This window comes from Lepisosteus oculatus, chromosome 11 (assembly GCF_040954835.1).
Source record: "Lepisosteus oculatus isolate fLepOcu1 chromosome 11, fLepOcu1.hap2, whole genome shotgun sequence".
Lineage (NCBI taxonomy): Eukaryota > Metazoa > Chordata > Actinopteri > Semionotiformes > Lepisosteidae > Lepisosteus > Lepisosteus oculatus.
Window position 1 is genome coordinate 11,269,805 of NC_090706.1, and position 27,508 is coordinate 11,297,312.

General features: G+C 44.7%; 1 protein-coding gene across 2 annotated transcripts in view; it reads left to right on the top strand.

Moving 5' to 3' along the window:
- slc9a1a (solute carrier family 9 member A1a) overlaps positions 1-27,508 on the top strand; it is a 51,846-nt gene continuing 24,338 nt past the window's right edge. The window contains exons 1-3 of one of the 2 annotated variants that reach the window (XM_015349114.2): positions 1-601; positions 889-1,155; positions 25,934-26,394. In XM_015349114.2, coding sequence (XP_015204600.2) covers positions 556-601; positions 889-1,155; positions 25,934-26,394 — 774 coding nt within the window. In that variant the 5' untranslated portion in view covers positions 1-555. Of the gene's footprint in view, positions 1,156-25,933; positions 26,395-27,508 lie in introns of both variants that reach the window. The other variant, XM_015349113.2, reaches the window with a different exon arrangement.

The following is a 27,508-nucleotide window of genomic DNA, read 5'->3' on the forward strand; positions in this document are numbered from 1 at the left end:
TCCTGTGATAAAACCTTCCTTGAAGGGTGTGTTTGAAGGTTGTATTTGACAACACACGGAACTGTTTTGCCGGTTGGATTTTTAGAGAGCAACAGAGAAGGAAGGCGACTCGTCGGATCGGCGGCTGTGCTAAGAGCCCGGCTGTTTCGCTGTGCTCTCCGGTTAATGAGCTGCAGTGCATCGGTACAGAAGAGTACCGCCAGGACGTCCGTGTTGCTCAGAGCACACTTGCAGCGCCTTGGTCATGTCCCGCAGAGATACAGTACAGGACGATTCTAGTAGTTTCACTTAATTATTGGAGTGGAGTTCCTTTAGTTCAACCTATTTGATTATTTATTGTATGAGCGCCTTTCTACAACACCCCCACACAAAACCGGGAAATGGAATTTGGTGTGCGTGTGTATCTCTCTTTTATAGCGGACAGCTTTTTTGGACTTGGGAAGTTGTGAGACTGGGGTCGTCAGAGTAGCGGGGAGGGGGGTAAGTGAGGAGCCCTCGTTTTGAAAAAGACGAGTGGTTTTCTTTAAGTTTCAGTCGATAACGCGCATCGTTACGATGGTTAAGACTGTGGTTTTCCCAAGTAAGAACAGTCACAAATCGGGTGAGGCTGCATTCGTGATTCTCTGCCTCCTATCTGACTGTTTGTGACCTCTGCTATAGTTGAACTTTTTTACTTCAGCGATTGCTGGCATCTTTGCTGCTCAGTTGAAATAGGTGAAAATCCACTTGTATTCACTCTTGACGGCAGCTTTTAAAGCTTTTGCACGTTTTTAACACTGAAACAGACGGTCAGCTTTTGTTTCCTTTTCTGATTTTTTTTTCATTTCGCTCGAATGCGGTGCTCGGAAACTTTTTCTATTTTAAACCCCCCCGCTATGCGTCCTGCAGGGCGCTCGCGCGCGACGGTGGACTTCAGGTGTTTCCCCAGATGGGGTCTGCTGCTCGTGCCGCTGGCGCTGCTGGGCGCGCTGCTGCCGCGCGGAGCCGCCAGCACAGCCACCGGGCACGACCCGGGGTCCAGCGGCGAGCACGGTTCGCACTCGGAGATCAACCGCACCAGGAGGGCTTTCCCCGTGCTCAACTTCGACTACAGCCATGTGCGGAAGCCGTTCGAGATTTCCTTATGGGTGCTGCTGGCCTCCTTGATGAAGCTGGGTGAGTCCGTGGTTTCAGCCTTATGTGTCCTAATCGATTTCTTCGGTGACCCGGGCTATTTTTGCAGCGGCCGTTGCAATGCTCTGTAATGTTGTCGGTTGTGGCCTTCGTCTTGCCTGACGTGATGTACATCAATTAGACTTGACTCGGATAATGCCCCAACGCCAAATGTCTGTCATTTTCATTTAAAGATTTCATTAATACTGTTGTTTTCTGAAGCTTTAGACCACTAAAGGGTCTTTTCAAATCAATAATGAAATGGCTTTCTCAGGTCACGTATCCAATACAACATGGTACCCAGAATTGATCAAAGCGGTTCTTCGCTGACATCAGAGGTACTCCCCGCAAAGCAAGTAACAGAGCAGTAGCAGTGTCACCCAGTTCATACCTGGCATCAACGTCTGAGTTGAAAACACTGCTCCATAAATACCTCTGACATCTTCCACACCCTCGTACAGTGCATGCATGATAGCAATTCCCTCATGGCTTCCAGTGGAAATATCCTGTATTCTAACAACTTTGTTGTCAAGGCTGCTTAGTTTGGGCGAGAAGAGGCAGAGTTTGGCATCAAAGCAACCCAGAATTCCCATCGACCATCGTCTTCAAAATCGCACTCGCAGCAGCACAGGGCAAACTGCCCCGGGTCAGACAATCCGAAGGGTGGCAGTAATTCATCTCTCGTTGGCCAGTCAGATTCTGTTGACTCGCGTGTGCCTGGTGCTTAACCTTATTTGTTCCTCTCTGCACATCCATGAAGCTAGAAGACTCAGTTCTGTGCTGTAGGTTACCGAACTGTCAAGAACAACTGCTATTTTAAAACATGGCTAAAAATGTCTGTAGCAGATTCCAGTGGGTTCCGTATAGAGACGAGCAGAATAATGCAGATGTCAACGACAGTGTAGGGAGCCATAGGAGGCTCTTAATATGATAAAAATGCTCTTTTGTTTAGTGAAGGTCATACAAGGTTGTGAATATAGACTATGCAAAGCCTGGCAGTGAGATAGAGTTCATAAAATGTGTGCTCATTTTGAATTAGACACCTATTGAAAATGCTGCTCAGTCTTAGACCCTTACGATAATGAATTAGATGAAGGACAGCGAGGCTGACTTTAACTGAGCCTGCTGCAGCATGCCTTCTTCTAGTTGAAGCGTATTCCGAAGTGTGCTCTGAACGGATTTTTTCTTTTCATTTTCGCATTGCCCTGGCTTGATCTGAAGCGTATTTGTGCTGCAAGGCTAAATGCAGCGTTTTGGAGCTTTCCGTGGGGCTGTTCTCCCGGGGAAAGGGTTGCTCTTTTTTTTTCCTGAGACTGTGGCAAAACGATCTCGCTCGGATTCCTGCTGTGCCTTGTGGAATTAACGTGATTGATTGACATCCAGTGGATCTGTTGCCAGCTGTATCCCGCTGTCAAGCTGCTACAGTATATAGTCCCCATCCTCTGCTATAGGAGGTGCCACGTTCCGTGCAATTAAGGAAATTAAACACATTTGTGTGCAATTGTTTGTAGAATAAAGAGGCTAGGTGTTCTGTTCCTTTCAGCAGGTAAAAGGCTTTTGAACTTCTCTGGTTCCCACCATAAATTAGACTGATTTTGGTAACCGAAAGCCTTCTAGGTGTGTTCCAGAAGACAAGCTTGGCCATTAATGATCTGAAAATGAATTTGTATTTGTCAGAAAATCTGGTACAGTCCTGATTTAGGGAGCCTGCTTCTGTGAGAGGCCGTGTGTGCTGAGAAGTTTATTTTGAGTCCTTTTGTTTGCTTCCACTCCTCTAAATTTTAAATGAGAAATACCCTATGCAAATTTGCGTCGCTCATAATGCAAGCAAATGTTCTGTCTTGTTCTATTGAGGGGGCGGCACCAAACATTCCTTCAAGCTCGTAGGCATTTAGAAGCCGTTTTCCTCACTTTTGAAATCCTTTCCAGCCTTTTTTTTTGTACCAGTTCACCTACAGTATGCAATGTAACCGTTTTTTTTTGTTAAGCTGGATCCATCAGTAAATGTCTTCTGCAAAATCGACTCTTGGTGTTCTTGACCAAGCTTTTCACTCCGCTAGGAAAATTCCCTGAGCATCTGTAGCTGGCAGATAAACCCCTGCTTGTTTTCCGAACCTCCGTGGAAGTGGGGGTGGATAAAGAAGCATTCACACGAAGAGTTGTAGGAGTGTGGAAAGAGCTGCCCAGCCGTGTTGTTGAAGCTGATAGCCTGGCTCCCTTCAAGATATTGTACAGCTGGACGTGATCCTGGGATCACTTGTCTCTTGCAACCAAAGGATCGAGAGAGGCTGAATGAGCTCCTCTTTTTTTGTGTAGCTTTTCCTCAATTCATTGGCACCGTGTATCTTATACTCAGCGCTTCTCTAAGCCATTGAGTGTAATATGAAGTACTCCAGTATGTGTTGATCCAGGCTTCTCTCGTCACTCTGTCACCTGTGTCAGCTGCTCTCGTGTGTGGTCGGACCCCCCTTTCCTATTTTGCACAGGCCCTTCTTGTTGTTCCAAGGACCCATCCACATAATCCAGATGGATTATGTGTGACTCTGAAGGGGAAGATGTGTCCTTAAAGGCAAGCCCTTGACTTGTGTGCGCCATCTGTCTGGACTCGCATTTGGGCATGGTTGTTACGTCTGCACTTGTAGTAATAATAAAAATAATTGCTTAAACTTATATAGCGCTTTTCTGGACACAAAGCGCTTTACAGGTAATGGGGACTCCCCTCCACCACCACCAGTGTGCAGCATCCACCTGGATGATGCGACGGCAGCCATAGTGCACCAGAACGCTCACCACACACCAGCTGTCAGTGGGGAGGAGAGCAGAGTGATGAAGCCAATTCATAGATGGGGATTATTAGGAGGCCATGATTGGTAAAGGTCTATGGGAAATTTGGCCATTGTTCTGTACTTGTACTGTAAGGTGGGTGCCGTGCTTCAGTAAGTGTTCTTCTAAGCACACTTACTCGTATGTTGCCCTCGCTTTCAGAAACTGCTACAACCTTCTGCTATTGGGTACCGAGCTTGGAAACCTTTCCTGTAATAAATCTGTGGAAGGGGCAAGAGGTCACAGGCCAGGATCACCGAGGGCAGCTCTTAAACTCTAAGTGCCTCGGATTCTGCGGAGTACGTGAGGTGGTTGAGGCGTTTTGAAAAGCCGCCTGAGCGGTTTCCCTCTGCGCCAACCCCGAAGCATTCCCAACTGTTAACACGCCCTGCTCGTGCAGGACCGCGTTCTCGTTCGTGCCGCTGTTCGGCTGGCAGAGGAGAGTTGTTCAGGCAGTAAGCAGTGGATTGGCCGAAAAGGTCCCATGAAAGAACCCTTTGGCAGCCTGTGCAGTTCAAGTGTGTCCTCACTGTGTACAAATCACTTGGCAGTCTCGGTAGTTACTCTCGCAAATCGCCTTTCGACAGAAGCAAAGTCATGAAATTAATTTTCTTTACTAAGACTTAGCTAGATTACAAGCTTTAAGACCTCGTCCCCTTCGCCCGAGGTCCTGTAATGTTCACCCTTTGTGGGGAAAAATGAATTAAGAACAGTCCTTTTTTTAACAGTTGTTAAATATGTGGTCTGACCTACAGTACTTATTTGATCATACACAAAGTTTTTTGTAAACTAACTTCAGTGTATTAGATCTCTTATTTCTCAGTCTTTCTTTGTACCTGTGTATACAGTATATCACATGTGTGGAGACATTTGTCCTCCCATCTCGATATTTTCCATAACAATGGTTTTTACAAGAGGAGGCTGTTTGGCCCATCTAGCAGGTTTGGATATTTGTAGCTGATTGATTCAGGGCTCTTGTCCAGACATACTCCCACAACCCTTTGTGTAAAGAAGAGCCTCTTGCTTTCAGGATTAAATGCTTTTCTACAGGTCTGTAAAACTCAGCAGCTTAAATAAATTACTTTTCTTTTTTGTGACTTATCAATCTGGGCATCTTTTTTTGGGTTAGAGTAACTTACAAAAGCACATTTCCTGGCATGCGTGAAATCTGCTTTGGCAAATCATTTTTGTCATTTTCTCTGCTTGTGTTTCTATGCCCTTAGCAAGCTACTATTGCAGAAGCAATTCTGCAGTTTTGCCACAAATCATTGGAGAGCATTTGCTGCACTGACAGACCGCTGCTGTAGACCTACAGTAGGTGACCCTGTCAACAGGAAACCGAAGATGTCACAATCTTCCTTCGTTTTGAAAAGCTGTGCTGAGTCACAGAGATCTAGCAGACTGGCGTTCTGTATTCTTCCAGAATCCACCTCAAGGATGGGTCCTCCTTGATAAATAATCATTGCATTTTCACCACGTCCCCACTTAAGTGCCGTCTTTTTCCTTTAAATTTAATTTGCTCTTAATTTTATTTTTAATGTATATCCTGCTAGGAGAATGTCAGTGCATTATGAGTGTACAGTATTTTGGGTTTCTGCTAAATGCCTTTTTAGTGTCACTAGGAAGCTGCACAGACTCATTTCTTTGAACAGAGCATAAGGAAAGACAGTAGGAATGACATGCATGCTTGCAGACACACAGGTACTGGAATTTGTGTGTTGCAGTGCGATGCAGGCTTTTTGTGTGGGTTTTCGAGCTGCAGTGTTCCTCTCTCCTGCTGTACAAGGTCCCTTTTCCTCTGCAATGTGACCTCGCAGAGCAGCTGCCTCGTGTGTGCGAAGAGCACTCTGGCGTTTCCAGGCGGTGATACCGTCACAGCCTTGCAAGATAAACCACTCTCCAGGGGCTTAGCTGTCCTGCTTCTGAATAGGTCAGAGAGAAGAGGATCGCTGGCCTTTCAGCCACCTTCCTCTGTGTTTGAGGCTCTGGGTTCATCTGGGTCTGCTGTACTGCAGAATTAGGAACCTTTGTGAATATTTCTTCAGATCAGACGCAGGGACTGAGGACCAAGCCATGAAATTTGAGCTGTGTGGGTTTTGTTTCGGCGTGCACCTTGTTAACACTCTTGGTTTTCCTCCCAGTCTTCGTTTTTTTTCTTAATGCTTCTCTCATTAAGTGGCACGTGTCTCCACTCAGTGCCTGCAGCCTGCTCCCAGTTGCGAGGACAGATTAGGAATCTGCCACAGGGGCCTGAGGAGTGAAGGGGCTGTCAGGGAGCCTCGAGAGAACGGCACTTTGTGCCGATAAATAATTCACCGCAGAATTAATTCATTGGTGATGAACGGTTTAAGAAATTGACATTCAGATGACAAAATACATTAATAAGTGCGCTAGTCTCTTGCTCCTGCTGTAAATGTAATGCAGGTTTTTTCCAGTCCTAGCCTGAAAGCGTGGCCTGCAGTTCTTGCCGGAGCTCATACTGTGCCAGAAGTCTGTCACCTTTCCTTGGTATTAATCTGCTCCACTTTCTGTGACTTTTCCCAGGAAGATGCTTCTCTGTAGAGCGTGGTTTAGAAGAGGGGTCCATTCTTGAAGGCCACCATCCACCAGGTTTTTGGGCCACTTTAAAACTCAAGATTAAAACCTGCCAAAAAGAGTAAACTTGGTTTTAGGCCTAACTGGATCTTTTTTTTTAATCCATCTGGACAATTTTTTTGTGGCAAAGTCTTAACAGGCAAGGCAAACAAACCTGTGTTTTCTCTTCTATGTGTATGTGGAAATCAGCTAAACCCCCAGTGAACCATTGTAGGATCGCATGTGGAAAGTGGGCGTGAGGTAGACTATAATGTTGATGTGCTCCAGAAAGTCCAGGCAGCTGCCTCGCCGTTCAGCTCTTTGACATGAAAGGTTTTAAAATTTTAACTTAAGAAATTGGCTTTGCAAATCAAAATGTCAGACTGTTTACGGGCTGTTAAGAATTTAGAATGGGTCTAAGTAATTGAATAATTGGTTCACGTCGCTACGGCTTTGGTTGGAGGTCATATGAAAAGAATCGGAGATTCCAGGGGCCTTGGCGTCAGCCGCACAGGACTTCATATCTGGCTGTTTTAGCAATAGGACGCTGGTCGGAGAGATCTGTTTCTGCTGCTCCCTTATAGAATGGGCTGTTCCGGCTTTAAAGACCTATACGCTTTCTGCTGTACAGTAGTAGCGGTGGACATGTTAGTGCAATTGTTATATCCCGGGCTGTAGCCTCAGTGCTTGTTCACCAGAATGAATAAACTGCTTTCCATGTTAGGTTGGAAAAAACGGTCAGTTTCTCATACATCTTTCTGCCTGTGACCTCACCACACCCCTGGAGTGCAAAGACCATCTTTATTTAACCGACTCCCCCTGGGGACCCTAAAATGAAAGGGGATATGCTATACTAGAACAAAGTACACACCATTCAGTGGATATGTTTAAAAAACCTGAACATTAAGCAGCTTCTATAGATTAGAGGGGTGTGCACTATGTGTGTGATGCTGATAGCGTTGCACTGTATATGGTTTCAGTGGTAATTATCAGATAGACATTAAACTAGGTGGGACTTCTGTTTATTAACGACTATCTACCTAACCCTTATTTCTTATTTTGGATATGCGATGGATTTATTTTAATGGTCACATACGCGTTTTTATTCAGTGTGGTGACATGTGAAATGCAGTTGAAGCTTCAGGAAAATCTTAAAAATTGCTGATTTGCATGGTGCTGCCATTTACCAATGAATTTCTAGCTCTATTAAAAGAATACCTGTGGGTGGTAACTAACATTATATTTTACAAAATCTAGTGATAATCTTTCCCTTTAGAGCAAATCTGAAATCATTCATCTCTTTTTTTCTTTTTGGAATGAGTAGGTTCTATTGTTGTTCTTATGTTTTCCTGAGTACCTTTTAGAATAGTTCAGGTTGTGCCTTTGTGGATTGGAGAATCTGACTTTAATATCGGAATCTGTTTCGGACGGCTGGTATTGTGCATAACCATCTCCAGTGTCTGTATTTGCACGTGTTCCAGTGGCCCTGTGCAGAGCTGGCCAGGCTGTCTGTGGTCTCGTCTCCAGGTGGCGCTGTGAAGAGCTGGCCATGTCTGTCTGTAGATACCACCTTTCACACCAGAATGGACGTTTGAGCGCCAAAAAAAAGCAAATAAAACTAAGCAAACTAATAGGAAAAATGTGCTTAAGAATGCCTGGGTGAGAGGCAGCAGCATTAATCAAATGCAAATATTTGTCCTGCTATAGTGCAATGTATGCTAATGTAGCCCAAATGTAAATGCAGAAACAGATGGGTGGGTGCTTTACGTACTTGCCTTGTTTGATGTGCTGCAGAGTTCTGTTTCTTCACGGTGGAACCATAATGTACCTATTGAAGGGCCACAAGAATAAAATATGATAAAGGCTTTGAGAAAGTGAATGCAAATTATATCACCAGTGTGTGAACAATACGAAGTTCGTTAAAAGAGAGCGACTTTCCCTTTTAACTTACAGATAGTGTTTGATTGCATTTGATATGTGCTGGTGGTGATTACAGGACTTTGTACTGTATAGGAGCCTTTTCTTTTTTCAAAAGAAGGAGTACCACACACATTTTATCTTCTTTTTCAGGTGCGTTGCTTTTAACTGACAGACCAAAGTGTTTTGTTTTTGAGAGCGTTTTGTTCATAATCGCCCACACTTGACTTATCTTTAAGAGGGGGGTACGCCTCATAAATTATTGCAGCATTTTTTGTTTAATTGTAAATACCTAACAGATAAAATAGCGTCATTGTATTTGAAATGGGTAGTGTTCATAATGTAGCAATTAATTAGTTTGCGTAAATGTACATGTTCTTTTTGTGTCTGTGTGTCTTCCCTGCGATGGACTGGTGTCCTCTCCAGGGTGTACCCTGCCTTGCGCCTGTTGCTTGCTGGGATAGTGACCCTGTGACCCTGTATTGGAAGAAGTGGTTAGAAAATAAATGAATGGATTTAGCACAACTGAAAACGGGAACTTGTTAAAAACTTCCGCACAGGTGCAGAACAAGCTGGCCTAATGTCCAGCGACAGCACTGAAATAGTGGAAATGAAGAGAAATTGCATTTAAGGCTGAGAAAAGAGGCCCGTCTTTACACCAAGTGTTGTGGAACAACCTACAAAGCCATAATATCTAAGCAGATTTCCTGGGATCTGCCACTAACAGACAGGATGAGCTCTTCAGAGCAGTAAGCCAATAGTCACCAAGTTCTAACCTCTTGTTTGTGACCTTTCTAATATTATTTGACTGGGTTATTTTCAGTATTATTTTAGTCCTGTTGTAGTTAATGGACATCCACGGTTTCCAAAATATTTTCCATCTAAGATTGCTTAGAAAAGGAAGAGGTCTTTTCGCCACCCTGTACCACATTTGTAAGAGGTCCATTCTGATTTAAGTGGCACAGCTTACCCTGTTGACCTCAATAGTATTAAATGGATTTCTCTGTAAATGTGAATATTGACACTTGTAATGTCGATATTTGTATAGTACTTGTGAATATACTTAATGACATTGTGGACTGTGCAGAGAGGGTGGTGTGTGTGTGTGTGCAGGGATTCATAAATTGCACAATTACAGTGTTTGGAGAATTGGTCAAAGACTGCAGGTATTCTCCTCTCACTGCATGGTCAGCGATATTGATCCCCTCATGTTTAGTGCGGAGGACGTCTCGGGGCTTCTTTAAGACGTCAGCTGGAGCAAAAATAGCAGCAGAGCACCGCTGTGACTCAGCGTTTTAAGTCTTCCTTTTTTTCCATCTGCAACACGATAGATGACATTATCATTCAATGCCATTGAATTCCAGTAGCACTGGGTGTTAAAGGATTTTTTTATGACGGGTTTTTCTACGTAATTATTGTAGAATGTTTAATATCATTTTGGAGATCAGAATGTCCATTCATTTCTGTTTTGAATTCAATTTGACATTTATTTTGTTTTTAAAAGGTTTCTCCTAAATTCTGTACTGCTGCAATGATTGTTATCCTGAGATGTTTACCCAGCCCTGAAATACCTGGTATTACATGACGCATCCAACATTATCTTCAGCAAACATTCTTGAGAGAGTCACATCTCAAATATTTTGTGAAGGCAAAGGGAGTGTTGTTGACCAGCTTAATCAGAGTGGGCTATCCACTGCACTTTGAATCCAGCACCAGGGTAATGTGACACACTGATGAAGACAACGGGTCAATGTAACAGCACACGCCATGAACCAAAGCCCTTTTCTAAAAGCCCTTTTTCGATAAATTACAAAGTTGTATCTGCAATTCAGGAACCTCGAACTGGCAACAGCTTTTGTTTGTGTGTTGTCTAATTTTACCAAACCATATTCACAGCCACCCTTTCAGTTCCTCCTCTTATCCAATCTCCTGTAAGTTGCTTTAATTGAGTTTAGACCTTCGAAGACTTCTCTTTTTATGGTAAAATGAAAGCCCTCCTTTTGCTATAGAGAACTTAAGGGTGTGGAACAGAGAAAAAGCAGTCTTCCTCGTAAGTGGGTGAGGCAGGCCAGCTAAAGAAAAGGCTGCAATTACACATGACCTACCACTAGAGGCCACTGTACAGTCTCTAGCTCTGTAAATAGCCTCACAGCGGGTGTTGGCTGATTGGATAGAATACTGAAAGGTGTTTCTACACATTTGCACATCCATTTTGATTTTTGTCCTGGTATTGAAAGAGTGTACGTGGTGCTGGTTAATTTTCTTTTATATTTGGCTTGAAAAGGACTTCAATAAAGCTTCCTGAACGTCACTTTTTGTGGCCATCATGCAGACTCTTGGGACCACCCTCCTGGAAAGTAGCTACCCACATTGCTTTTGAACTCAGAACCTGCCCTTGGTTTAGTGCACCTTACCTGGACCTGTGTCTATAAAGGGTGAATCCACTGCGAGTCTCGGGTCTCAGTCCCAATTCTTACGTGACTGTACCTGAAAGAATCTCGTGGAAATGCAGCACGAAGGAATGATGTCAGAAGCCACACCGCTATTATTTCAGTTCCCCCTCTACCACAAATAACAGGGCGTTGCTGTGCTGCTGTGCTATCAAATGCGTTGTGAATCTTTTTCATGCCAATGTACGTGCGCATGGCGTATTTAAGATAATAATGTGGAGGTTATATTTAGGTACGCACTGGTGCAGTTTCTTATTTCTTTTCCGTAAGTGTTGAGGTTCTGGTTTGTGGTAAAATGAGAAGGGCAAGCCCCAAACATCTGGGATCAGAGGCAGTTAGAGAAACGTCATGTCATGCCAAAACAGGTAATTAAATGTGCTAACATGCGCATTTATGCTACAGTTTCAAACTGTGAGAAGAAAACTCAATAGTCCTCTTTTTTTTAATGGTCTTGGCTTGCAGCAGCGTTAGAGAACAGAAACTCAAAAATAAAAATGCCTGATATCTAGAAGTGAAATCTTCCAAGTCACCCTCGGGAGACAGGCTGAAGTTGGTTCTCGGTTACCTTGCCTAACCCTTCTCCTTTACAACACAGGCAGTCAGCAGCTGCCAGGGGAGTTGTACTGGCAGGTTTGGGTGTGTCAGGCTTCATGGTTCACCAGTTTACCAGTAGGTTCAAGCCCTTCTCTGCCTCTGACGATGGGGTCCCCCCCAAGTGACTCAAACCTTTTTATCTTTGGACTCTCTGAAGGTGAGGGGGAACTCTGCAGTGGTAGGTGTTGTCTTAACTCACCCCCCTATGTCTGTATGTCGCTTCAGAGACGTGTTGTCCAGATCTCCAGTTTTGATTCCTGTATTTTTCCTTCGTTTGGTTCATAGTTTGTCCATTATGCACAGTTCCGCGTCTGTTGCTTGGATTGAGCCCTGGGGGTTGCACGCTCTGTGAAAGTAGTGTCCTCGTGGTCAGGCGCCTCTTTGCTGGCGTCAGTGAAGTGGCCACTCACATGAGCTTCAGTGAATGGAATCCGAGTGGTGGTGTCATGAGCTTCCAGGCGCTGGTTTTCCCCACACGGGCGGTTCAAAGTGATAAGATCTCAGAACGGTCGAAGAGAGGCAATGCAATACAGTCTTGCCATCGGAGATTTTGACCTTATCCGCGATTCGGTCTGGTATGGAAGTAGAGCAGAGCGGGATGACACTGGGCCGAAGGTGCCCGGTTTTCAAATGAGCCGCACAACAGCCGAGGGTCCTGAGAGGAATCGAGGTAGTGAGGGACATTGTCCCTGCTCCTGACCGGGTACCCCAACTCCGCGTGGTCTTGGTTTTTCTGTCTGAACGAATGCTTGCATTTCCATGTCGACCATGTGGGGAAAGAATGGCTGGAGAGAACGTCACTGGCTCGGGACAGATTTATTGCCCGTGTCATTCCAGTGGAGTGCGTTAATCATGGAGCCAGAGGAGCCATTCATGTTGTTTATTTTAACTGATTACTATAAGTTTGTGACCACTGCTTTTTGATTTAGTTTAATGTTATTTTAATTATTTAAGGCAAATGCATCAGTACTTTATTATCGTATAAGGGAGGCTAAGGTGTTTAAACTGGACATTGAATATACTGTAGTACCTTATGCAACGGTATTTCTAAAACTTCTAAGACCGATTTGCATTGTGTTGTGTTGTCTAGGCCTTTTTAACTCCTTCAGGGTATCACTGAAGCTAAGCAGGTGTGAGCCTGGTCAGTACCTGGATGGGAGACCTCCTGGGTAAAACTAAGGTTGCTGCTGGAAGAGGTGTTAGTGGGGCCAGCAGGGGGCGCTCACCCTGTGGTCCATGTGGGTCCTAATGCCCCAGTATAGTGATGGGGACACTATACTGTAAACAGGCGCCGTCCTTCGGATGAGACGTAAAACCGAGGTCCTGACTCTCTGTGGTCATTAAAAATCCCAGGGTGCTTCTCGAAAAGAGTAGGGGTGTAACCCCTGGCCAAATTTCCAATTGGCCCTTACTAATCATGGCCTCCTAATAATCCCCCTCTATGAATTGGCTACATTACTCTGCTCTCCTCCCCACTGATAGCTGATGTGTGGTGAGCGTTCTGGCGCACTATGGCTGCCGTCGCATCATCCAGGTGGATGCTGCACATTGGTGGTGGTGGAGGGGAGTCCCCATTACCTGTAAAGCGCTTTGAGTGGAGTGTCCAGAAAAGCGCTATATAAGTGTAAGCAATTATTATTATTATTATTATTATTATTATTTATATAAACATGGTCTTTTCTTTTGTTCCTTTTTAACTTGCTTTTCATGTATTATTCATGCTTTATGATTTCCTGGTCTCTCTGACTTTCATGCACACTATTATTTATTATATTGTTATAGAATAATTTATTTATTTGTGATTGTTAAATATGAATTTAATTTTAACAAATAAAATATATAACTGTATACAATTTATATAAAAGAAATGTATGTTTTGTTATAAGCTATGATTGTACAGCTGCAATAAGGTAGTAAATTAATGAAAATACAGTAAGTCACAATACAGAAGAGCCATGCAAGTTCTGTGCAAATAAAATGAGATAGAACTATATATAAATGTATAAATACTAAGGATAGTAATGTAAACGCCCTGTAGGTACGTTTGCCATGTTTACACCGAATCAGTGTCATTAGCAAATTGCATTCCAGCTCTGAGAATTAAAAACGTGTGCAGTGGGAAGATTCCCGAAGCATACAGCTGAGATCTGACAGGTCACAGGTGAGCTTTGAGCAGGAGCTGAAAGGACAGAGAACTTTGGATTTCTGTCAGTAGGTGCTCCCCAGGGCTCTGTGCTGTCACCTCTCCTGTCTCGGTATTGACTAATGAGATGCAGATTCAGAATAGTGCTGTCGCACTATTCAAAAATGCAGATGATATGGTTCTAATAGGCCTGTAATAGGAGGACCAGCCATTAGGTGAGCAAATTTACCTTTGAAAACTTGCGGCAGTCCAGCACATTGGGAATAAATGTGACCAAATGTAAAGAGCTTCTTTTCAGTGTTTAAAATTGACTATGGGCAACCTTTTCAGCCAATAGTACTTATTAGTCAGTCTGTAGAGGTTGGGGCGGGTTTTAAAGATCTGGGAACACACATTTATCGGCGAAAGTACAGATAAAAGCAAATCAAAGGCTGTTTTTAATTAGAAGACCGGACTTTTAACGCTAATGAAAATGTTCTAAAAAGCCTTGTTGAGAGCTTCTTGCCATTTAATGTGAAAGTATAGTATAGACTTCTGGTGGTGAAAGCTAAAATCAATCTGTCTAGAATTGTGAGACTAGCAGAAAAAATAATTGGGGAAATTATAGCAGGCATAGGCTGGTGATTTATACCATAGTTCAGTTCTCAGAATTGCAAGGAGCCTCACAGCTGGTCCAACCCATCTGCTCAGTTTGTAATGTTCCCATCAGGGAGACAAGGGTGCTAAAGTCAAGCAAAAGCATTTATAAGCATTTACATTTTTTAATTCTGTATCCCCTGTGTAATAAAACTGCTTAGTGAAGGTAATTAAATATAGAACATGTAATAGGTTTATTCCATGCTGAAAAAAAAAAGAAAGAGAACACAACGTTTCGGCCGTGGAGCCTTCTTCAGGTGTGAGAGAGACAGGGCAGTAGGCAAAGGTAAAGTAGCGGGAGAACAAAGGCTGGGAGGGAGGAGGAGTGAGAGGCGGGAGCAGGGGACAGAAAGAGAGGCCAATCAAGAGGTTTGAAGTCAGAATGGGTGCAGAGAGGTGTGAAATGAAACTTCCAATGAATGGAGAAAATGTAAAAGAACAGTAGTCTGTCGTTAAGGGAAGGGAGAATGTGTGATCCTAGCTGCAGAATAATTTTAGTTTCGGTGGTCCTTCTGATGTATGAGTTTGGAAAACCGTCTTTGAGAACACAGACGGAGAGATTAGAGTGGTCGTGGCCGTCAGAGGTGAAATGAGAAACAATGGGCTTGGAGAGATCTTTAATCTTCACAGCCCGGACGTGTTCTCTGAAGCGGTCTCCGAGTCTCCTTCCTGTTTCTCCAATGTAGATGGCTGGGCATTTACTGCAAAAGATACAGTAAATAAGGTTGCTGGAGGTACAAGATGCTGTCTGGGTGATCCGGAATTGTCCTGAGGGGCCTTGAATGAGTGTGGTGGTGGCTGTGTACTTGCAGGTGATACAGCGAGCTCTGTTGCAAGGGAAAGTGCCTGGTGTGGATGGTTGTTGAGGGCGGTCAAGGGAGCTGTGAACAAGGAGGTTACGCAGATTAGGTGGTCGGCAATATGAGATGATAGGGCGATCAGAAAAGAGGGCCCCAATGGAGGGATCATCCTGTAGGATGCAAAAGTTGTGGTTAATGGTCCTGGGGATAGGAAGTGTGTTAGGGTGGTAAGGAAGCACCAAAGGAATGCGGTTGTTACGGCGGGAGTTCCTGATCGGGTTGATGGTCCGGGGGTTGTTTTTGGCTCGGGCAAGGGCCCTGTCAATCACACTGCTGGGGTATCCTCTGTTGATGAAAAATGAGTACATTTCGAGGGCTTGGTTCTCGAAGTCGATGTCGTCGCTGCATAATTGTCGTAACCTAAGGAACTGTGAAAAAGGAAGAGAGTTTTTAGTGTGGTTGGGGTGAAATGAGCTGTACAGGAGGTAGCTGTGTGAATCTGGGGGTTTGTAATAAACTGAAGTGGACAGTCGGGGGTAGTTGATAGAGAAGTTGATGTCTAGAAACGGAAGAGTAGTGGAAGATATGTTAACCGTATATTTGAGGGACAGGTGGAAGTTGGTGAAATGGTGCAGGAAGAACTCAAGCTGATCGTTGGAGCATGTGGCGGCACCGACACAGTCATCAATATATCGTTTGTAGAGGTCAGGGACATAGCCAGTGTAGGAAGCGAAGAAGCGTTCTTCTACCCAGCCGACAAAAATATTGGCATAGCTGGGTCCCATTCTGGTGCCCATGGCAACTCCACTGACCTGTTGGTAAAAAAAGATTATTGAAAGAGAATGTGTTCAGTGTGAGGACCAATTCTGCAAGGCGTAATTATATATGTTCCTTCTACTTCCAAGTTATTCTCTTATTTACTTATCTGTCAAGTACTGTTAGAATGATTCTATGCACATGCGTGTGATATTATGATATTGTGGTTAGCTGTGTGTGCGTTTAATGTTTGATGTACTTCTTGTGGGAGATGACAAAGACAAATTTCCCCAGTTGTAGACAGTAAAGTATGTATCCAGTTCATCTCATCAATAAGAAACAGGTAGAGAATGAAGGCCTGTGGAAGAGGGAGAAGTCAGACATGGTGCAGGAAGTCTGGTGAAGGAGGAGGAGTGAAGAGGGGGCATAGGGAGAGATAGGAGACTTGTAATAGGGCCCTCTCTTTCCTCTTAGCAGATGCGTTTTCCTACCAATCCAAAACCAAAAAGGACATACACAACAGTCCCAACCAGTCGATAAGCCAGCAGGCATAGGAACAGCAGGGAAAAACAAGAAGCATCCCTCCTGAAATAACAGTCGGAGCACCTTCTTCCATGGATTCCAAAAGACAGCTCTTTCCCCAGGCGGGAAAGAGACGGCCCCTTTGACTAGTGGTGTCAGCAGTGGGATGGTCCCCATGACAAGACTGAAGGTAGGCAGGAGACTGATAGAACTGGAGACGATACGTTATAGGCGTTTTTGTGCTTCTTTGCATCCCTCCCATGCATCCAGCCTTTGTGTTAGCTGTGTAAGCCAGAAAACAGTAGCAACACTAACACGAGACACTGGAGGAATTAGTACAGAGAAAGAACACATGCAGTAATACAGTACATGCTAACATCGAATTGCCAGGTTATTTGACCTGCCTCTTTGGAGAGACCCATTACTGACGTCCTGTTTGCACTGCCTATGTGCTGACTGCAGGAACAGATGGATTTAGCCTCAGTGTGATAACCTGCCCCCCTCCCTTAGCTGGAATCGATGCTTTGTGCTCCACCTGTAGGAAACTCACTCAAACATGGGAAGCACATAGAATCTCCACACAGATAGCACCACAGGTCCGAAGCTGAACCCAGGTCCCCGGTACTGCTCACCACAACACCACTACTGCTACCAGTACCTTTCAGACATTCCTTGGTACAGTGTCCTAGCAGAGAACGTATAACACACTTGGATACATGTATATACTAAAAAATACTTTAAAAGTGAAACAAACGATTATTTGGAACCAGTGGCACTTATATTTCTAATACCTCTGCACCACCAGCCCAGATAGCTTCCCTGTGTTGTGTGGAAGTGTGAATTGGCCAGTGAAGATTTGTTCTCAGCACACATTGGGGAGCAAGGATATATTGTGTGATGGGGCAAGATCTGTAGCGTCTAATCTCCCTCACCATCTGGGTATACCCTGAAACAATCACTTTCTCTTCCAGTTCCACATGAAATATTCAATGAGCAAACCACTAGCTCTTGCGTCACTAGCTCAAACACAGTCCTTATGTGCGATGGTGCTGTTGTAATTTTAAACTGGGCAATGGCATTAATGCATACTGTTTGGGAACACGCTCACCATTGTGTAATCGGTAGTTCAGTTTTTCCTGTGGATTATTAAGACTGGGTTCACATTCCCTCCACACCCCAGCCTTTCAGAAGCTGATGGGGACCTAAGTGTTCATACTGAAGTACATGATGGCGTTGCTTTACAACAGTCTCTGCTTCCTGCTTTGAAAACAGTGACTGATTTAAAGACTTAGCCTTCCTGGGAAAAGGCATTATAGGAAGAGAAACATTAATAGACTTTGTGACCATGATCCGTTGCCTGGTAACTGATCTCCGTGTTGATGCTGAAGGCCGTAGTACAAGAGGGACTGGAACTTACCTGAGCAAACCCACCTCCCTCCCCCCTGGCAGTATGAGATCTGCTTCATTCCCTGTGCCTTCAAAGAGTTTAAGACTGTTGCCTTCCAGCAATGGAAATGTTACTTGAAACCAGTATAACCTGTCATCAGTGGAAATGTCCCAAATGCTGTGTCAGGTTTTGATAGACAAAACAAGAAATCCAGCAGCTCCGTGTACGCTGGTAAAGCTAGTTCAATCCCTAGCCTTATTAAACTGCTTTGGACAAAGGAGTAATGGCAATAATCATTTAGTTTTGCCTTCCATATTCAAACATTCTCAAAGGTCTTTAAAATTAAAATGAAGGGTCAACAGTCCATTGGTAAAACATCCTGTAGTAGCAGGAGAAAAATTGAAACACCGTGTATAGTTATATTTAAAAACAATCGTGAAATGGAAGTTTTGTTCAATGCCTCTAAGTGATTTTAAAAAGCTGAGACCTGGGTGGAGACCTCTGCAGTTTAAATATTTAACTGTGGAAACCTCTGTCACCCCTTCACAGGCCACATTTTCACATTGCTCTGCTGCACACCTGGATCCTGTTTGTGTGGAAGTGGACATGTTGTTGGAGTCTGAAAGATAACGGATTGTTGAAAACTTGTTTTTAAAATGGATGTCTTTAAAGTTTAAGCCTCTGGCAGTGCGGGGGGGGGCTTAACGCAGGTGTGTCCAGTCCTGGTCCTGGAGGACTGGTGTGTCTAGTTTTTTGGTCCAAATTGGTTTTGACCCCAAATCAAATTGTTTCAGTTGGTTCCAAGTTGGGCATTTCTGCCTTCTCTTGGGCTGCTGGTGTCTTTGAAGAGACCTGGAAAACCTGCAGAGACGCCGGCCCTCCAGGACCAAGATTGGGGACCCCTAGGTTAACGAGATAAAGCTAGTCAATTCCAGTCCACAGCTTCCACCCTCCTAGAGCAGCTGGAGATCTGGACTCTTCGGTTGCCACTTGTGTAGAGCAAGGAGGGTAGGGTCATTAAAAGTCAGTCTCTGTCCATAGCGACCCCACCCAGCCTCGGAAAACATGGCAACTAATGTGTTTGCTTTTCTGGGTCTGTGATAACTAGGGAAAGCAGTTACAGTTTGGAGGAGCAGGTGTTTGTGATTTAATGATGCTTATCTACGTCTGCGCTCGTGAGTGAGGCATATCAGTTAAGAATGGCAACTAATAGGCACTTTCCACCAGTGATTCAATTTTTTCACCTGCACATCCCTGAATGAACTGTACTGTTTAGAAAGTCTAGACATTGCATCATTGGAAGTGACAACCTGGCAGAGAAGGGATTAAAGAGAGATTAGAGGCAGGCTTTCATTAGAAAATTAGCACCCAAGTCTGCATTGTGAAAAGGTTTTTTTGTTCAGCTTTATCTGTCCCTTTGAAATTTTTCTTTTTTTGGCTGAATGATAACGGGATCCTCGGTTTTGGTCGGGTTGCGACTGAAACAGGAGACGGCACGCTCCTGAATAAGAGCTTATTACAGCTCACATGTTCATCATAATAATAGGTATCCCGTATCTGAGACCGGTTTCCGTACAAGTGTACTACAGTAAGTGTATGTTTGTCTTGCGTCTTGTGCGTTTGCTGAATTTGCATTTGTCCTTATTAAGTTGTGCTGAGGTGTAAAGACCGTGTTTGTCAAGAGGAGACCACAGGCAGAATCTCGGGGTCTTATTCTTCTGGATTCTGAGCCCTGTGGCCAGTCAGATGATATTACAAAGTTAAGAGGAAGTGTTGCACTTAATAAGTCCGCTGTATGTCATTCCTATCCACATAATGGTTCTCTTTCTTTTTGTATGTTGATCTAGTAGGCTTTTATGATGTAATTATTCCTAATTGATTTCTGTGTCTTTTTTTTTTAGCTGTCCTCTTGGCTAGTGGCACATCTGTAGTTGAGGTCTGATTTTGATGGTGCTGTCCAGCTCTCCGTTGTTGATTTCTCCTTTCGGGCTCTTCGTGTATTTATCCGGTCACATATCCGTCCATTCCCTGCTTTATCCAAGCTGGAGGGAGCTGGAGCCTATCCCAGCAATCAACACGATACACCCTGGACTGGACAGCAGTCCATCACAGAGCACACAGAGACACAAACGCACACTCGCACCAGGGCCGGTTTTCCCAGAGGCTGGCAGGTTTATTGGCATGTCTTTGGGGTGTCAGATCAGAGCACCCAGAGGAAACCCAAGCGAAGATGGGGGAAAACGTACTAACTCCACTCCGATATCGACTTGTAAGGGTTCAGTTCCGGGGGTGATGTGACCTGCGAGGCAGTGATGCTAACCCCTGCGCCACTGTGCCTCCCAGGTCTGTTATCAGTTAGGCCTATTATTCTGTTGTGCTTGACTTTTCTAAAGGGTTTTGTGTTATTTGTTCAGTGCAGGCCAGAGAGGTGTGTGTATTAAGCATAGATTGAGCTGTGGTGTACAAAAGATTTAAAAAGAAAAGTGAGTTACGATGTCAGTTAAATGTATTAAAAATATAATTTGATTCAGCATGTCTGACTATATTTCAGTTCAGTTGGCTGTGCTGTGGTTCCCATTCTTTCTTACCAGCTGAAGATGGCTATTGCCTTCAGCCATTTCACCCTGCAGCTCAGCAGCTGTGAGGCCCTTACCAATCATGGCCACCTAATAATCCCCCTCTATGAATTGGCTTCATTACTCTGCTCTCCTCCCCACTGATAGCTGATGTGTGTTGAGCGTTCTGGCGCACTATGGCTAAAGCGCTTTGAACGGAGTGTCCAGAAAAGCGCTATATAAGTGTAAGGAATGATTAATTGTTATAAATAGCTAGCTCGGGAAGAGACAAATGTGTTACTTTTAACATGAAGAAGCAGTCATCTGTAAAACTTGCTGTGGCTTCATTCAGTTACAGGTGGGGCCTGGTGTTTAGAGTTGACCTTGTTTAGTAGTTTCATTTATATTGAAACCCAACAGGTTTAACTAGCTCTTCCATTCAAATCCCTCGCGGGTTAACCTTTAGCCCAGGGGAATCTTTTCAGGAATTCTGCAGAATTCTCTTCGTGTTTTCGGCTTTGCGTCATCCATTTGCTCGTGAGCGTTGCTGGAGGAAAGGGGAGCCCTGCGGCGGAGGAGATACAGTAGACCCTTCTTGGGAAGTAGCTGTGAGCCATTTGCAGCGAATTAATTATCGGCGCAGGCGCTCGCCATTTCACACGTCGCCAGCAGCCTCTCTCTCCCAAGGGGGAGAAGTATAATTGAAATTAATTACTTGGCGGTGGATTAATGGGATAGCTGCTCCACTCTGTGTATAATTTATTCACTTATGGGATCTTATTTCATCTGACAGGGCTGTGTGGGCTCCATAACTGTTTCAGAGAGCTGCTGTTTAAGGTATTAGTGTGTACGACTCGTACTTGTTCATGACAGATCAGCTTAATATTATGGTTTGGCATCTCCTTCGGCTCGTCCGCTGTCCGGCCACAGGGAGGTAACGGTTCTCTATTGGTCTGCCTTTCTGGGATCGTCCGAGGGTGGGAAAATGCCGACAGTACAAAGAGGCTTGTGTCCACCTGCCCAATGAGGATGGACGGCCAGGGCTGCAGACCCACGACCCCAGTTCTCTGGGGACGGGTGACTCACTCCTTGGATCAAACCCCTGCCTCCGTTCGGAGGAGATGAAGCTCCTAGGGTGTTGTCCATCTGCTCAAAATGAGCTGCCTCTCTTTTTTTTTCCGAATGGCTGTGCGTTTTGCCGCCACGGGCGACTTTGTGCATTTCTTCCTTTTTCCCCTTCTCCCTCGATTTGGTAGACCCCTTCATCCCAGGAGACCCACTCCGTTATGCTTCCAAAGGAAGCAGGCAGCGGGAGATCAACTGTCATACCCTCCAGGCTTTCGGAGAAGTCGGATGAAACGGCAACTGTAAAAAATGACCATTTTAGTCGAGTTCTGCTCTAATCCGCCCCAGCTGGAGTGACAGTTACGACAGGCGTGGAAGGAGTGATTAGTCTCGCTTGCCAAGTTGTTAAGTTACCACAGTCGTACTCCGTGGTCAGAAGCTCTTTAGGGCGAAGGTTTGTGCAGCTCGTCTGGCCTTGAAGCCTGCAGCACTGTCAGTGTGAGCCCGTATGGCACTCCGCGCGCGTTCAGGTGTGCACGGTACAAGGCGTCTGCCCGAGACGGCTCCGACAACCGCGCCGGGGGGCTCCAGTGCTTTCTGCAGCCAGCCGCAGAACGAATTGACAGCCAGACGCCCCATACAGGTTCACCACTGTTGATGAGAAACGGAGCACTCTGACACTCTGTGTTATCACTGCACTCTATCTGTTTACTTACTGCGGCCAAGTGTTGTCATCGCATGGCAAGCCGTGACCGCGAGGGCGACACTGCCTTAGCGGTGTGTGGACTAAATCGGCTCTCGGGACTGTGTGGTAGTGCCGGGCGGCGGGGAAGAATCGCCTTGTCAGTTCAGGGAAACAGCTGAGACGCTGGTCGTTCGCTGTCGTCCTCTTCATCATAAGATTTGAAGTTCACTGCATTTCTCATTTACACTCATCCTGTGGCCGTAAGGGCATAGCATTACTGTAGAAAAATGAATTTCAGTGAGAATTTAATGACGTTATGCAATTAAACACAGAATGTGTCCTTGGGTTCACTTTAGCACTGTATTTCAGGATTATAAATATCTTTTTAGGGCTCTCTCATTAACACTCCTTATTACCTTGCCTTAAATTGATCTTTTTTTTTTAGAGAGAATGTCATGTTTTTAATTTTTGGGTTGAGGATTGTGTGAAATACGAAGTCCCGTGTGTAAGACGGCCGTAGAGCACACGTCGCTGTGAGACGCACTGGTCAGCGGGCAGTCGACTCCTCATCGGTTGGTTTCCAAGTAGGTTTCACTTCCTGGCCTCCCTGGACGCGTTTTAAATGCGAACCACGTGGTGTTGTTGGTCGGTCATCGTGGAATATTGGAAAATGAAGCCTTCTGGGCTATACTGTATCTGGAAAGAAAAAAGAATTTGACCTGCGCGGGGGCGGATTTCTGATTCTCACGTTGGGACTTTCAGGTGGGGGAAAAACATTTTGGTACCTCTCTTCGAGCAGGGGATTCTTGTTTCTCCTTTTGGAAGACCTTTTATGATTGGTCTGGCAGCAAAAATGTCTTTCTCTTTTATGCTGATAGTGTCTAACGGCTGGAAGGGAGACATCTGATACTCTTTAGGCCTCGGGTGTCTGATTAGGTTCCATTTGTTATCACAGCCAAAACCACCCTTTCCACAGGAGTGCATGAATTAAGTCAATCAGCATTTCAGAACTGCTCTGGAATTGTGATCTTTTTCCCCTCGTTTTCTGTCTCTGTAATTTCCTGCCTGTCTTTAGATTTTTGTTTTCTTCATTCTTTCTCATTTAAGTATCCCCGTTTGGCATTTTTAAGAATTTTGTTCATCTAGGCCTTCTACTTCACCTCTACCTTTTTATCTAGCGAGGAATGCAGACAAGTTATAACGAGTATTAAGACTGAACATGATTCTCAAATGAAATAACTGGATTCGTTGACAGTGGGGGACATAAGACTGTATATGAATGGTCAAACTGGATGTGCCAGTGGCTCTGGAAAAAAAAAACAGGGTATCGGGTTCAACGACATGACTGGGCAGCTTGCTCCATACTCCCACCACCCTTTGTGTAATAAAGGGTCTCCTGTTGTCAGTTATAAATAGCCTTCACTATAGTTTCCACTTGTGTTCGCTGGCTCATCATTCTGAAGAAGCCATTTGTTTTTTTTGTTCTGTGCATTTGAGGATTTTGAATACTTGAATCGGGTCCCCTCGTAGTCTTGTCTGTTCAAGACTGAAAACATTAAGTTCTTTTAGCCCATCAGTGTAGGACATGGTTTTGAGTCCATGAATTTATTTGGTCTTTTCTCTGGACTGGTTCTAGAGCAGCAATATCTTTTTCTCAGATCATCGAAACCCAACTTGTTCACAGTGTTTAGTAATATTAAAATTGCTACACCTGTAGATGTCCTATTTTTTTCCTGTGTGAGTTTTGTGTTGCTTCCCCACGTTGTCAAAAAGACATGTGTCGGCACCTGAGATTTTTTCATATGCTTTCCCCGCCTGTCTGCAACGCCCTGCCTTTGGGAATCGGCAGGCTTTACAGTAGCTCGCGTGTGCGCTGTAAGTGCAGCAGAAAACACACCGTTTTATTCATGCAGCATGCGTACCACCAGAACAAGAACAATGTCAAGAAACTTGGAGCAATGTGCATTTTCTTTGTTTGAATAGTTAACGTGACTAACAATAGGCTGGAAATAATTAGCTTTGGGACCGCATGGACATGCAGTGGTTAGCGTTCCTGTCTCGCAGCGCTGTGGCCCTGGGTTCGATTCTCAGGGTGCTGTCTGTGTGGAGTTTGCATGTTCTCCCCATGTTCATTTGGGTTTCCTTCACATGTTCCGGTTTCCTCCCACAGTCCAAAGACAAGCGGGTTGGTTAACTGGCTTCTGCCAAAATTGGCTGTGGGATGAGAGTGTCTGCATCTCTGCCCTGTGATGGACTGCCGACCAATGCAGGGTGTACCCCACCTTGCACCCCCTGCTTGCTGGGATAGACTGCAGTTCCCCCGTGACCCTGAAGTAGAGAAAGCAGTTAGAAAATACATGAGAATGTCTTAGTGTCCATTCGAACACATGGAAATCGAGATCATTCTTCTGATGAAATGCCATCTAGGTATTCAAGAGTAATTATTGAAAAAGTCTCACTTGGAGAAGATCAGGTTAATATGCAGTTATTTCTTCATTCTCAAGAAGCATTCAGGACTTGGGGGTGACATGTAGAAGCCCACCACAGCATGTCAGTACAGAGCTCATTTAGATGAATTTCACCAGAGCGAATTATTGTTTTTGCTTTATTTCGTCTCGCCTTAACGTTTCATCAGCCTAAGGTAACTGTGGGGTGAATTATGCTCTGCCTATTTTTTTTTCCCTGTACAATTTTTGGAATGGTTACAGACAGTAATGGCCCACAAATATGCCTAGAAGTCTGAGTGCGTACTGTAGTCTTCTGTTCTTCTATTGTTCTGTGTTGAATAATGAATTACAAAACCCACATTTAACAATAAGACTCTCAAAAGACCAGACAAAAACAAGTTCCTGTGATCTACCAGGATGTACCAAAATGATATTGGTTTTCTGAGGCCTCTATCCTTGAGAGAATGCAGCACACAGCATGTTGTTTTTGCATTTAAGCAGTATGTGTAATTGCATACTGCAAATGCAGTAATGGTTTATATCCAGTGGGGGCAGTAAAAGGCACGGTGCTGAAGCACGTACAGGTCTGGATGATGCCTCTCAAACTTAAGAGGAGTCTGCTAGGCCGTCCTCGAAACAGATGTCTTGGAAACAGGGGCCCCACTACGCGCTTCTGTTTTTTCTCCGACCCGAAAAGATCAGGAAGTTGAGGTGATGCCCGAGTGCACAGCGGTGTGGCTTCAGGCCAGCACACACCAGGCAGTCAGCAGTCAGAGAGCAGACAGTAGGGAGTGGGGCTGCTGATACTCAGGGCTGCAGACAGAACCTTATTAAGGAAGCCTGGTGGTGTTTTTGTAATTGCATCCGCTCGTCACTTCCATCTTGACACTTTTGAAGAAGGTCTTCCCCTCAGACTTGGTGATTGTAAGCCCAGTGCAAACTTAGAGAACCTTTATCAGGGAGGCCAGTCCAATCGACTGCTTAATTTGGACAAATGATTGTATTTATTATAGATTTTCTCTCTCATCACACATGTTGCTTTTACTTGTTAATAGGTTCATGTTGTGTTAACACAGTAAACAAGACATTTATGTCCTTTACCTGCTTCCAAATCAAATATCCCAGATGGGACAATAAAAGGGGTTTCCCATGTCTTATATAGAGTACGGGCCTATGTTTCACACTGTTAGTGTTTGTTCTGTCCTTTTGCTATATGTCAACTTCTACCCTTAACATCTTGTAGAAGGAAATGAGTTGCCGTAGCAAGTAAAAAAAAAGTCAGTGTTATTCTGTCTTAACATACCTTTTGCTAAAGATCAATGTGGTTCAGTAGTAATGTATTATCCAGTGAAGACAGTGTGGTCCAGTAGTATTGTAGTGCTGGCTGTGTGCAGTATATGTAATTTCCCGCTTCACTTTTGTCCCAGGATTCCATCTGATCCCCCGCCTGTCGTCGATTGTGCCCGAGAGCTGCCTGCTGATCGTGGTGGGCCTGCTGGTGGGCGGCCTGATCAGGGTGGTGGGGGAGAGCCCTCCAGTGCTGGACTCCCAGGTCTTCTTCCTGTTCCTGCTGCCGCCCATCATCCTGGACGCCGGCTACTTCCTGCCCATCCGCCCCTTCACGGAGAACATCGGCACCATCCTGATGTTTGCGGTCATCGGCACCCTGTGGAACTCCTTCTTCGTGGGGGGCCTGCTGTATGCCGTGTGCCAGATCGAGGGGTCGGGCCTGGAGGGCATCGGGCTGCTGCCCAACCTGCTGTTCGGGGCAGTCATCTCGGCCGTGGACCCGGTAGCTGTGCTGGCCGTGTTCGAGGAGATCCACATCAACGAGCTGCTTCACATCCTGGTGTTCGGAGAGTCCCTGCTTAACGACGCTGTCACTGTGGTAAGCTGTTGCTTAGCAACGGGTCGCCATGAAGGTGCTGCTCTGTTCCCTTTCTGCGTTCATACTCCTGCAGGAAAACAGTTGCTTCGAGATTGCTGAAAGCCCTGTCGTTCCATTTCTTGAAAGGAAGAAAGTTTGTTTTTTTGCTGACTTCTTGAATGGGTTCTGTCATGTTTCTTACCTCCAATTTTTGTGGTCTCCACATATACTGCATGTTTGTTACAACATGTGGCCAACAGGCCTCTTGCAGAAAATTCTAGAACTTAATCACAGAGGGCGCTTGAGAGGATAAATTTACTAGATGCCACAGTGATTGGGAAAGGAGATAGGAGATGATGATGGGATAAGATTTTCTACTTGATTTTCTTCAAGACATTGATTTGTGGATGCCAGGAACAAACTCTCCACTACCATTGGTTCTAAAAGCGACTAAGAATAATTTCCCTTAAATTAGTGGCTACTTTTTATATATTTTCTTGCCATTTAAACTTTTTTTTTATACGTATTCCCCACACCGGCAGAATTGGTATTCTGCTGCCTACACCAGGAGATTGCTAAAATCTCAGATTAGTCCCCCTCATAAACATATTGCCACTGTTATTTAATCTGTTTTTCAGGGTTCAGCTTAAGTTCTGTATTTCACTTCATCTCGCTTACAAGCCTGCTGTCCTGAATTTCAGAGGGCCTGACTGTTATTGTAGCTCCGGGGAAAAATCTATTTTCAATTTGTGATCCCGCGGTTTGGAGAGACTTGTCTTCTGGGAGGCTGAAAAGTCTGTAATTGGCTGTCACTCATATGACTCGGCATAAAAGAAAGAGATCATTTCAGCCTGTTGGCATTGTCTCGCTGGAGTTAAAGTCCGTAGAAGAGACTGTTTCAGTGAGTGTCCATCCCTAATCTCACCACCTGTAATGTTCTTTTCTCTTGAAGAATATAAGATGCACAGCTCCATAGGGACTGGCAGTTTGACAGTGTTCTTTTGGAAAATATATCCTGTTACTTCTGCACCACATTAAGCTGAAGCGATTTGTTAAGCTGTTTTAAAGCCTTAATCCTGCCTTAAATATTTTTTATTACAGTATCCATGCAGTAAATTGAAAAGAGGTTTTATAA